The 12867-nt window shown below is 38.1% G+C and overlaps 1 protein-coding gene across 7 annotated transcripts in view; it reads right to left on the reverse strand.

Moving 5' to 3' along the window:
• The window catches only part of GON4L (gon-4 like), an 87864-nt gene that overhangs the window by 55567 nt on the left and 19430 nt on the right, over positions 1–12867 (reverse strand). For 6 of the 7 annotated variants that reach the window (XM_060031273.1, XM_060031291.1, XM_060031282.1 and 3 more), the window contains 7 exons: positions 7557–7750; positions 6761–6835; positions 6533–6583; positions 3318–3368; positions 2908–3003; positions 1920–2039; positions 1172–1342 (listed from right to left, as the gene is read on the reverse strand). In XM_060031273.1, the coding sequence (XP_059887256.1) occupies positions 1172–1342; positions 1920–2039; positions 2908–3003; positions 3318–3368; positions 6533–6583; positions 6761–6835; positions 7557–7750 (758 nt within the window). Of the gene's footprint in view, positions 1–1171; positions 1343–1919; positions 2040–2907; positions 3004–3317; positions 3369–6532; positions 6584–6760; positions 6836–7556; positions 7751–8460; positions 8658–12867 lie in introns of those variants that run through there. The other variant, XM_060031323.1, reaches the window with a different exon arrangement.

Here is a 12867-nt window from a genome sequence, read left to right on the forward strand (position 1 = left end):
TTGGGACTTCCGTGGCAGTCCAGTGGTTAAGACTCCACGCTTCCAATCAGAGGGTGTGGGTTTGATCCCTGGTCAGGGAACTAGGATCCTACATGCCACGCAGCACAGCCAAAAGAAAAATAAATAAATAAAAAAATTTTTAAAAAAAGAAGAAGAACTGTCTAATGATGGAATTTAGAAAGTCATCCTTTGACAGTAACCATAGTAATGACTCTTTCAATCAAGAACAAGCAATGGATGTTAAAATTAGTGGGTGAAAAGATATTTTGCCTCAAAGATACATATTAATTTAAAAATGGAAAAATAATAATTTTACAACGAGGAAAACAAGCAGACACCACCTTAATCATGTGATCAAATTTAACATGACGGAATTTATGTGCCTCCTGATATGATGCAATAAAAAGGACATATCACTTTTGTGATATTTGTGCCAAAAGTGCATAACCGGAATCTAATTATGAGGAAGTATAAGAAAAGTCAAAATTGAGGAACATTCTGTAAAATAATTGCTCTATAAGGTTCAAAAATGTCAAGGTTACGAAACTTTGAGAAACTGTTCCCAATATAAAGAGTCTAAGAGAAAAGACGACTAAATACAACACATAATCCTAGACTGGATCCCGGATCACCAAAAAAAAAATCATTTTTCTTTTGTTTTATATAAAAGATATTATTGGGACAATTGGCAAAATCCAAATAAGGATTTTAATAGACTATTAATATTATATATCCTTATTTTCATAATCAAATGTCCTCATCTGTAGGAAATATACACTAAGATATTTAGGGGTAAAAGCGCATCATGACTGCAACACACTCTAAAGCAATTCAGGAAAAAATAAATGTGTACAGAGAGAGAGAAAGAAGGAGAAAATGATAAAGCAATTGTGGTAAAGGTTAATATTTGAGGAATCTGGCTGAAGGTTGTTCCTATGTTCCACATTTTAAAATGCTCTCTGTCACATACCTTATTTCTTCCTTAGGAACTGCCATTCTCACTTAATTCTCACTTACAATAAAACAGTACAAACTAGAGTACCAAAGACCTATAATTTCATGACTGTTACTAACTGTATCAAAATTTAATATCTTCCCTTCTCCCTTCCCAATCTGAGCAATGACTAAATTATTCCATTTGACTTTTTCAGCAATTTAGAGTTATGTTTACCTGGAAAGAATCCATGCAGACTGGACTGGAAGCCAGCTCCTCATCTACTGCATGCAACTTCTCCATGAAAGTACTATCCTTGGTCTGTTTGGGCTTTGGTGGGGGCGGAGGCCCCATGGGCACCACCTCAGCACTGATGTGCCTAATGGCAGGTGTGGTGACTTTCTCAGCCTGATTAAAAGGGGCAAGTATGTTAAAAATTAAAGAGAGGAAGGGAAGAGAAAAAAAAAAAAGCGGGAGGAGAGAAGCATGTCTTTCATATGCTAGCAATCTTTCTCTTCCCATTTAGATAGAGGTATATATAAAAACAAAGGCACTGTCAAGTACATTAATCTAATTAGGTTTCATCCTATTTCCAATGAAGCCAACAGGATGCTATTTAGGTTATCAAAAGCGGGGAAATACAATAAAAATGGCTTTAGAATAATATTAGAAAACACATACAAAAAAGAGAAGGGTAGAAGGAAAGAAACTCTGCCAGTCACTCACATTTGGCCCCTTAATAAGAACTCTCCCTGTCACTGAGTTCCAGTTTTGTCTTAACTGTTCACTGACTTAAGGGAATTTGAAATTCAGTTATAACTAGTCACAAATACCAGGAAGAAAATGGCATGATTACTGATCTCGAATCATGTTTGGCAAAGGGTGACAGCTTAGAATCACCATGGATAAATGATCCATTTATACAGTTAAATAATCTACTTATAGAGCATCTCTAATTTATCTTGCTAGTATGATGTGGATTTACCTCTGATAATATGCCACTCTCCTCATCTGTTTCAGTCATCTCAGAAGACTGCCTCAATCTGGATTTCTTTGCCCCACGTGGAGACGAAGCAGTGCTTTCAACATCACTTTCCAATAAACTCTACAAAACAAATCCAGTTCACTTTCATATGTATGCCCCTACCTCATTCACTGAGTTTGAAGTACCTCAATAGAATGAATCACAAAATATCAATCACTGAATTAGAGTAAGAATAAAATTTAAATAAAAGTTTAATTTGCTGAAGGCAGGAACAGGGATCAGATCTCTATCCTCATCAGCATTGTAAACTCTGTAAAACTGTAAGGCATTGATTTAAAATCCTTTAACAGACAAGTCAAAGAACAAATTAAGAAATAGAATATTACATTAACTATGAAAATGAACGAACTATAGCTACAAGCAACAGTATAAATGCATCTCAAATGACTTGTGTTGAACCAAAAAAAAAAAAAAAAAAGCCACACAAAGAACAGACTATTGTTCCATTTACCTAAGGTTCAGAAACAGTAAAAAATTGAACACAGTGTGTAGAGCTGCATATTTAGGTGATATAAGTAGAAAGATAAGCAAGGAAGTAATTACCAAAAAGTCAAGATAGTGGCTGTCTATAGGGGAAGAAAAGTGACTGTGATAAGAGGTGTCTGGCAATGTTATACTTAATGACTTTAAGGAAGTTTCATAAGGATTAGCTTTATAGTTATTTAAGCTGTATATTTTTTTATCCTATGCACAGTTCTGCATGTTATATGTGTGTTATATTTCATAATACAAGACATGAAAAAATCAAGGGAGCATGAAGAGGAGTCACAGTCTTAGATTTATGCAAAGAAATGAGTAGAAAAAAGAACTGTGTTTCAACCCTCTGTATAGAACAAGTGATATTACTAAGGAAGCAAAGTACACTCTGCCTTGTGGAGCCAACTTTTTTCTATATTACCAACTAACAGTCACACAGGTAACCACTGACCTCTTCAGCAGTCTCATCTTCTTCTTCATCATCGGGCTGGTACTCTTCATCTGAGGAATCATCGTCTTCAAGGTGGATATCCACAAACTGAGGAGGCTACATAAGTACAATTATAGAAAAAAATAAAATAATAGAAAACACAAATCATATGTATTTGGGAAATAAAGGGAAGAAAGCAGAGCAGGAAAAAAAAAATCCTAAGAGCACAACAAGCAGCTACAGCAAGTAATAAGAGGCAGGAGTTAAAAAGATTTCTAGCATGAGAGTCAAACCTAAGACTAATGAAATGGAAAAAAACAAACCTGGAATTTAAATAAATACACAGGTCCAAAAAAGTTAACAAATAGAAGCATTTCGAAACTGATGAAGTCTTTCTGGGAAAGAATAAGAATTACCTCTTCCAACTTTACCTTAATTTCATTGGCCTTCTTAATTGGTGAAATATTCCATGTTGGAATTACCTACCAACAAAGAATATAAACAGTTAAGTTCCGTTAACCAAAATAGACTATTTTTCATTTTTACTTCTTTATCATCACAAGGAGCCATCAGACTAACACGTAGCTGCAGTGATGTAGGGGTACTGATCTACACTGTCAAATATTTGTCAGAGCTTGGCAGAAGAAAAGGAAAGATGAATCTATTTCCATCATTAGCATCTCTGCCTTAAACCTAGTAAGAATCTGTATTACCCATAAATGGACAAAGTGTCTATATTGTCTACTTTATATTACAGCTTGGGTTCACATAGAATAATAAATATGAAAACTATTTATAAACTACAATAGTACACAAACCTAGGATACTACAGGTGACAGCAGCCTTTTGCCATCAGTATGTCTTAATCAATTACATAAATCCACCATAAGTATGCCTCCAAAAAGCTAGCCATGAAAAGTTCTTAGGGAAGGATTTCGGGGTGAAGTGTCAAGTCGTACACAACTTCTTTTCAAATAGTCCAGGAAAAAACAAGACAGACACAGAGAGAGATAAAGCAAATATGGCAGAATTTAACATTGTTATATCTAGATGGAATCTAGATTCACCGTAAAATTCTTTTCAACTTTTTCAGGATTTTAAAACAATAGAGGGGCTTCCCTCATGGCGCAGTGGTTAAGAATCCGCCTGCCAATGCAGGGGACACGGGTTCGAGCCCTGCTCTGGGAAAATCCCACATGCCGCGGAGCAACAAAGCCTATGCACCACAACTACTGAGCATGCACTCTAGAGCCCGCAAGCCACAACTACTGAGCCTGTGTGCCGCGACTCCTGAAGCCTGAGCGCCTAGAGCCCATGCCCCGCAATGAGAGAAGCCACCATAATGAGAAGCCCACGCACCGCAAAGAAGAGTAGTCCCCCCCACCGCTGCAACTAGAGAAACCCTGTGCCCGTGTGCAGCAATGAAGACCCAATGCAGCCAAAAATAAATAAATAAAATAAATAAATTTTAAAAATAAAACAATAGAGTTGGTGGGGGGAAGTTTTTAAAGAATTCTTTAAAACCTCTTACATACTCCTGACACAATACCACTGGAATGCATAATTTCTTGACCATCTAACTGTGACCCAAACGAAATCATCATGAACAAAATCCAATAGACCATTAGGTTCTGTCTCTGTAAGGAGCCTTAGGCCCTCCACATCTCCTCAGCCCTGCCATGTTGTGGCTACTTATCTAGCTCTGTGGAGCCAGGCCCAATACAGGGTAAAGGGAATGATGTGATTCAGGTCCATACCTCTTCTCATGTTTGTTTCTAAACCAATCAATTTTCCTACTGCCAAATCCATCAGGAAGGAGTCAGTCTATTAAGATTAAGAAGCAAGAGAAATGGACTCTAATCTTTGCTCTCCCCACATAAACTATAGCCTTGGGTTGTCTACCTTCTCTGCAACTATATATGTGGTTGGTAGACATAATCCAGAGCCTGATTTGGATCTCCCTGGGTTTTTTTAAATCAAATATGGAATTAATGTTAATTATCTTCTATGTCAGGTAGACTTCAGAGAACTTCTGTCACACTGATGGCTGCTTTCATCATAGCTACCACATGTTCATTTGTGATTACTTTCTGGAGAAACATGAAATTTCACTTTATGCAACCAGGGTTAGTCAATTAGACAAATATATACAAATATATATATATGATGTGGCTGTCAAAAAAAGCCAGTGCATAGGGGGGCAGAATTTGCCACCCTAAAATGTATGTCTTTGGCATATTTAAAAAAAAAAAAAAAGCCAATGCAACCTTAGGCTGCATTAAGGGAAATATGGAATCTGAACACTAAGGGAATAACCTAACTTTATTTTATTTTATTTTTTTTTTGGTATGCGGGCCTCACCGCTGTGGCCTCTCCCATTGCGGAGCACAGGCTCCAGACGCGCAGACTCAGCGGCCATGGCTCACGGGCCCAGTCGCTGTGCGGCACGTGGGATCCTCCCAGACCGGGGCACGAACCCGTGTCCCCTGCATCGGCAGGCGGACTCTCAACCACCGCGCCACCAGGGAAGCCCTATTTTACTTTTTTTTTTGGCTGCACCATGCGGCATGCAGGATCTTAGTTCCCTGACCAGAGACTGAACCTGTACCCCTGCAGTGGAAGCTCAGAGTCTTAACCACTGGAATGCCAGGGAAGTCCCAACCTAACTTTAATCTATACTAGTTAAACCCTATCTGAAGCACTAGATCCACTTAAGGCATACTTTTAAAAGGATATGGACGAACTTGGCACATGCAGAAGGAAAGGATCAGATTGGTGAAGGTACTCAAAGCCTTGTCACATGAAGACCAATAAAAAATTAGGGGACGTTTAGCAAGAAAAGAATGTTATAAAAAGATATATTGGTTTTCTTCAACTAGAGGAAAGGTCACGTGGAAGAGGAACAGACATTTCTTCTACAGGGCTACAAGGAACAGAACCAGACAAACAGACAAAAACTACAGTATGCATTTTGGGTCCATATGGCAAATCTTTCTTACTATCAGAGATAGAATGGACTCCCTCAGGACTATCACCTGCCTTGTCACAGAAGGTAAGCACAAACTGGACAAGTGCTTATTAAGCAGATAGAACACAGTGCCCAGCATCAAAGAGCTTGCTGTATCAGAATGCTTCAAAAGTCTTCAAGAGGTTCTCATACTTTAGTGTGCAAAAGAATGTACTGTTGTGCTTTCAACAGTGCATATTCCCAGGCCCTACCCATGGGTCCTGATTCCTAGGTCTGAGGTAAGCCCAAGAATGTGCATTTTTAATAAGCACTCTTGAGGAACCCCATACCAGGGTGATCTTGATGCAACTGGTCCCTGGAACACAATTTGAAATACACTACTTTAAACACTTCACCACATATCTCACAACATGAATAGAAAAACTGTCATCACTCATTGCTTTCAACCGCTCCAAATGGTTATCTACCTAGCACTTCCAAAAAAGCAACTAAAATAAAAATAAACTATGATAATGATTTCATATATTGCATCTCCACATGTCTATTTGCCTTTTACAAATATTTCTTTAAGGAGTCAAACCCAGATCATAATAAATATTTCCTATATTTTTTCCCTACAAATAACCTGGAATTATATACTATTAACAAAGCTAAATAAAGAAAAAACAGAACACCCACCACTCCTTTTTCCACCACTTCCTTCAGTTTAGAGCGTGTCATTTTGGGTTCCTAAGAAGGGAAAATGAGAAGAAAACAGTCAATAAAAATCATCGAGTGATTCTTGAGTTTGCCCCCAACTGCCAAATTATTTAAAAACTCCCAAGTGAGTTTGTAAACAACTCACTACACTTAGCCAGTTTACAGACAGTTCTGTTCCATGACATTGAAAGAACGATAACTACTCACAAACATTGGCATATCCTCCGTCTCACTGATGGCTGCTTTCATCATAGCGACTACATGTTCATTTGTGATTACTTCCTGGAGAAAGATGAAATTTCACTTTATGCAACAAAGATGTATCATCTAGATAATACTCATGTCTCTGTAACTCTGCTAGATATATGTAGAGGATAAACGAGAGCTAGATACCCAAATGATTTCAGATTAGAGTAGAGCAAGGCAACTGAAAGCAAAGAAGGAAGTTTTGGAGAGAAGCACACAGCTTCCAACAATGTAGCAAGCAAACGGACCAATCTCATTAGCTGATACTAACAGGAATGGCTCAAAAAAAAAAAATTCTCAGGTTAACTATCTGCTTAAGAGAAACAGTAATAAACAGCAAAGGCTTTATAAATAGCTGTACTGCTACATAGCAAAGAAGAGTATTTGCATATGTGCAAAGGACTGTAAACTGTTAACTGGGCATCTTTTAAGACACATTGACCCACAAGAGTAAATCCACTGTGAACATTATCATCTTCCATTATCTTTGAATATGCTAAACAATAAACAATCAAATCAGTGGAAGGAAGCAGAGTAACAGTTTATCCTCCCAATTAAGTTCTTTCACATGTGTTCACATTTCAAACTTCTGCTGAGTGCAAAGAGAAGGCTACCCTGAAATGTAAAATATTTTGCCACAGGGAACTCACAAAATTAGTAATTCACACACCAAGACTCAAGAGTTTCCTGAGAACTTTTATTTGCTCCTGGTGAAAGAGTTCTATTCCCATTACACGGCTGCCCCCGTCTTACTCACATGAAGGATGTTTCGCACGTTGACTGCTGTTAGGTTGTGCTGCTTGGCGCCGTCCTCTAAGGTGCGGTCAAGCATGTCATCCAGCTTCAGGTCACAAGCCAAAGTCCCTTCTTCTTGACCCTTTCCATCTCTTTTCCTCTTGGTACCCTTTTTCTTTTTTCGCCTTTTCTCGTTTTCTTCACTGTCTTGCTCTTCTGCAAATAAACCAAGAACATCACAAGAATCACCAAAGCAACTGCTCCCGGAACTTAACCCAAAAAGCCACCAGTAAAAGAAAAGGCCAGCTGTCTGGCCCTGGAAATCAAAGAAGACTAAGATATAACAGCGGTGGTAAAGGCAGATGTGGTAGTACTGTTGTAGCAATAACACCTAACATTCACTGAATATTCCTTTTATGTCAGGCATTCTTCTACACACTTTATACATATTAATTCACTTACTCCTCATAACAACCCTATGAGGTAGGGACTATTATTTTTCCCACTGTACAGAGGAAGAAACTGAGGCAGAAAGATTAAGAAACTTTCCTAAGAGCTAATAATGACAAAGCCATGTTTTAAAGCCAAGCACTCTAGCTCTAGAACTCTGTCTTAATTATTACTCCATACTACCCAGATAATACATCAGAAACCCAGGTTTATGTCCCAGATCTATAACTTAACTGGGTTGCCTTGGCAATAATCTTATTTTTTTCTTTTATAAAATACAGATATCTTCCCATCAGGGATGCCACGCATATTAAGTGAAATAATATATATCAAAGTGCTTTATAGCCAATGAAATATTATACAAATGTAATTTATCATTATTATCATTACACTGAGTCAAGAAAAGAAAAAAACAAGGAGCAAATCAATAAAAAAAAATCCACTCTGATTAAAAAAGGGGGGAGGGGATGAAGTACCTCTATTCTACAAGAAAGGAGCACATATATAACCAGATAAAAGGAAAAGCTTCTTGATTATTAGAATCTGTTAAGTCTTGAAGTAGACTATCACGCAACACCAAAATGAGGTTCTCATCTCTCTGATACTTTTTGGTCTGCTACCGTCTGAAAACAAGGGGTTAGAGAAGATTAACATCAAGACAACCTTTTTGGTTTAAAAAGATTTTATGGGGCTTCCCTGGTGGCGCAGTGGTTGAGAGTCCGCCTGCCGATGCAGGGGACACAGGTTCGTGCCCCGGTCTGGGAAGATCCCACATGCCGCAGAGCGGCTGGGCCCGTGAGCCATGGCCGCTGAGCCTGCGCGTCCAGAGCCTGTGCTCCGCAACAGGAGAGGCCACAACAGTGAGAGGCCCGTGTACCGCAAAAAAAAAGATTTTATGACCTTCAAGCTGCACCCTGGCAATGTTTACTCAGTGAAAAATTATTAGTAATTTCAAACAATTGCTTTTGCACTTGGGAATATATATCAAGAATTTGATAAATGTTCGTAACTTTCAATCCAATCTTCTTCTTAAGGAAATAATTACACATGTAAAGACTAATCAAGTTATTCATTTCAACATTAATTATTTTAGCAAAAACATGGAAAACACCTAAATGTCGACTGAAGAAAAACACACAACCTAAAAGTTGCAAGTTATGTTTTATTCCGGGACCTTACTGAGGACTACAGCCTGGGAGACAGCCTCTCAGATAGCTCTGAGGAACTGCTCCAAAGAGGTTAGGGAGAAGCCAGGATATACAGAAGTTTTCACTGGGAAAAAAAAAAAAAATACATGTAATTGAACGTCAAAAGATTACTGCTAATCGCAAAAAAAGACATCTCAAGTTAATGATTTTAGTGCTTTTCTATGTAGAGGAATATGCAAGAGTCTTGGCTCATTGAAGTTATTCCTTAGCTATGCATCTTAACTATCTAGGGCCAGTATCCTGTTTTTCTCCAACCTGAATTCCCCTCAGGGTGCACCCTTTGGGGGTGGGGTGGGGGTATGGCTGCAGTGGCTGATGCCTTGACAGCAGGCAACATTCATTGTTTACTGAAAAGGTAGGCAACATTTTTTGTGTGCACAGCCAATATGAAAAAAATGATTAAGTGAACACTGGTACACCATGCACTGGACTGTAACTGACCCATTAAAAATAGTCTTTTTAAGCAATTGATGGGGGGGGGACAAGTTAAAAATGTCTACAAAGAGATTTTAATGATATGGAAAAAATTTTGATAATGATTTTTTTTTTTAAAGAAGATGTTGGGGGTAGGAGTTTATTAATTAATTTATTTTTGCTGTGTTGGGTCTTCGTTTCTGTGCGAGGGCTTTCTCTAGTTGTGGCAAGCGGGGGCCACTCTTCATCGCGGGTGCGCGGGCCTTCTCAGTATCACGGCCTCTCTTGTTGTGGAGCACGGGCTCCAGACGCGCAGGCTCAGTAGTTGTGGCTCACGGGCCTAGTTGCTCCGCGGCATGTGGGATCCTCCTAGACCAGGGCTCAAACCCGTGTCCCCTGCATTAGCAGGCAGATTCTTAACCACTGCGCCACCAGAGAAGCCCGATAATGATTTTTAAGTAAAAAAAAAAAAAAAAAAAAGTAGAATTCAAACATACACATCTTACATTTGTGTAACCTAAACAAAAAATGGGCTACCTTGAGGTACATCCCAACAAAGTGACAGATGCAAAAGAAATACAAAACTCTAGAATGCATCAGAAAAGTGACAAAGCTCTTTACTGATGGTCATTTGAGAAAGGAGCAAAAGGGGAATTACATAGCATAATACACAACAAAACTGTCTAAAAACCTTTGTACACATATCTTTTCCCAAAGTCTCTCTTCTCACCTCATTTACCCCTTTCCTCCATAAACTCCAAAACTCTTCTCTCTTCACCACACTTGAATCTCCTCTCTTTGCTCCTCCCTTCCCTCTTGCATCCTTTCTCATGTAGACCAATCTAGCCAGTTCTTGGTTTCTGCCATCCACCTTTCCCTTCTCATCTTACCAGTACTTAAACAATGACCTGGTAGTTGCAGAGCAAGAAAAGGATTTCTGACACCCAAAGAAGTTTTGATTCAGCTTCATATTCATATCCTATCATGTTGTTGGTAACACTGTCAATTGAAAAACTGACCCGGGGAAAAAAGTATGAAAGACACAAGTTAAAACTATTAATGTTATACCAGAAATAATAAAGTGCGTTATTAACGAAAAATTAACCTAAATAAATAAAATCTTCCTCACGAAATTTAGATCTACAAAATGTAACAAAAATTCATAGAAGTGAAGACCAAAAAAAGGAAATTTACAATGGAAGCAGCTAAAATTAATAAAATTTTATACAGATAGTTGATGAGGAATCAAATTGTCCTTTAAAACAGTGCTTCTCAAACTCTCTGTGGTGAAAAACTAGTCTTGTTTTTGACCAATCCACTGTAGACTCATACTTTTATAAAGTAAGAATATAGCCATAATGTCAAATGTTACAACATTTCTAAAGTTTTATTCTCAGTTTCCATGATTTATTTTGTTTCAAACCAGTAACAAATAGTTCTCAAACTAGCACTGGTTTTCAGACCACACTTTGAGTAACACTGCTTTAAAATATACACTGAAAAACATTCAACCCCAATAAAAATACAATAAAGACAAACATAAAAAATAATTTTAAAGAACTGTGAAGAAAACTTATCACAAAATTAAAATGGAAATAACAAAATTCGCTGCAGAAAATACTTTTCAATGGAAAAAGCATTGGAGTTAGCATAATTCCCATTCAGAATGGCTATATTACAAACACAGAATCAAAGTAATCACTGTGGGGTTACACGATCTCATCTAATTACATCCCCCTAAATCACATCACACTTATTTCTCCTCTGATTTCTGATTTTAAGGCTGAGTTTAATAGGGAATGTGGGTCTATAAGGAAAATTGAACAAATTCTAATACATTGCACAGACAATCCAAGAAAGAACAGATAATTCAGTCCTATCTTACTCTGTTTTAGAACTAATCTATTATCTTACTTTTAAAATATTGGGATACCACTGACCCTAAGAATTCTAAAGAACTGAAATTTAAAAATTAAAAAAAGGAAAACAAAAGCAACAACAAAAAAGGCACTTCCCTGGCGGTCCAGTGATTAAGATTCCGTGCTTCCACTGTAGGGGGCGCAGGTTCGATCCCTGGTCAGGGAACTAAGATCCTACATGCCGCAGTGGCCAGCCAAAAATAAATAAATAAATAAAATTTTAAAATTTAAAAAATTTTACAAAGGAAGCCACTCTATAAAAATCAGACTAGAATAAAGAAGAATATCTAATTTTTCCTTCTATGAGAAAGGTGGGATGTGGCTAAAAACAAGGTATTTGCTGAGAAGCATATTTAATGATGTAAGCAGTAAGTTGAAAGTAAATTTGCACTGTAAATGTACTGCAAAATGGATGATGTCAATAAAAACATGGGTGGGTTCTGTAATATCTAAATCACCAAAGTCGCTTTGTTGTATGAAAATAGCTGCTTAGGGCTTCCCTGGTGGCATAGTGGTTGAGAGTCCGCCTGCCAATGCAGGGGACACGGGTTCGTGCCCTGGTCTGGGAAGATCCCACATGCCGTGGAGTGGCTCGACCCGTGAGCCATGGCCGCTGAGCCTGTGCGTCCAGAGCCTGTGCTCCACAACAGGAGAGGCCACAACAGTGAGAGGCCCGCGTACCGAAAAAAAAAAAAAAAAGAAACTATGATTGAATCACAGGGAATTCCCAGGCGGTCCAGTGCTTAGGACTCCGCACTTCCACCGCAGGGGGCATGGGTTCAATCCCTGGTCGGGGAACTAAGATTACACTACACAAGTGTTGGGAAGACAGAGGTTGTAGTTGAAGTCTTGCAAAGGAGAAAAAGTCTTCATAAACACTATAGCTTTTTTACAAGTGTTGAAACCCCAGAAGAGCTACCCACTAGGAATATAGGCCACAATCTATAAAGTTGAAACAAAGCAGACTTAATATAGCATAAAACCAACCCTTGGCAGAATTTAAGTGACCCTCCAAAATTATCTGCCTGCCTGAAGAAAACATAACCCTCTTTAGAGGAAGATAACAATACCAACGCCTCTAGAATTTTTCATCCACAATGTCCAGCATCCAATCAAAAATTATAGCAAGAACCAAGATGCCAAAACACTAGGGGATGGGGGAGGATGACAGTAAAAAAAAAAAAAAGACCTATGGGTGAATCAGATATTAGAAAAAGGATTTTTAAATAATTATGATTAACACATTCAAGAAAATAAAGGAAAAGATGGAGAATTTCACATAGAATCTATAGTGCTAAACTGGCATGAAAAATTTAATAGATAAGACACGGCAAAACAGAGA

The sequence above is a fragment of the Delphinus delphis genome, chromosome 1, assembly GCF_949987515.2.
Source record: "Delphinus delphis chromosome 1, mDelDel1.2, whole genome shotgun sequence".
In the NCBI taxonomy this organism is placed as follows: domain Eukaryota; kingdom Metazoa; phylum Chordata; class Mammalia; order Artiodactyla; family Delphinidae; genus Delphinus; species Delphinus delphis.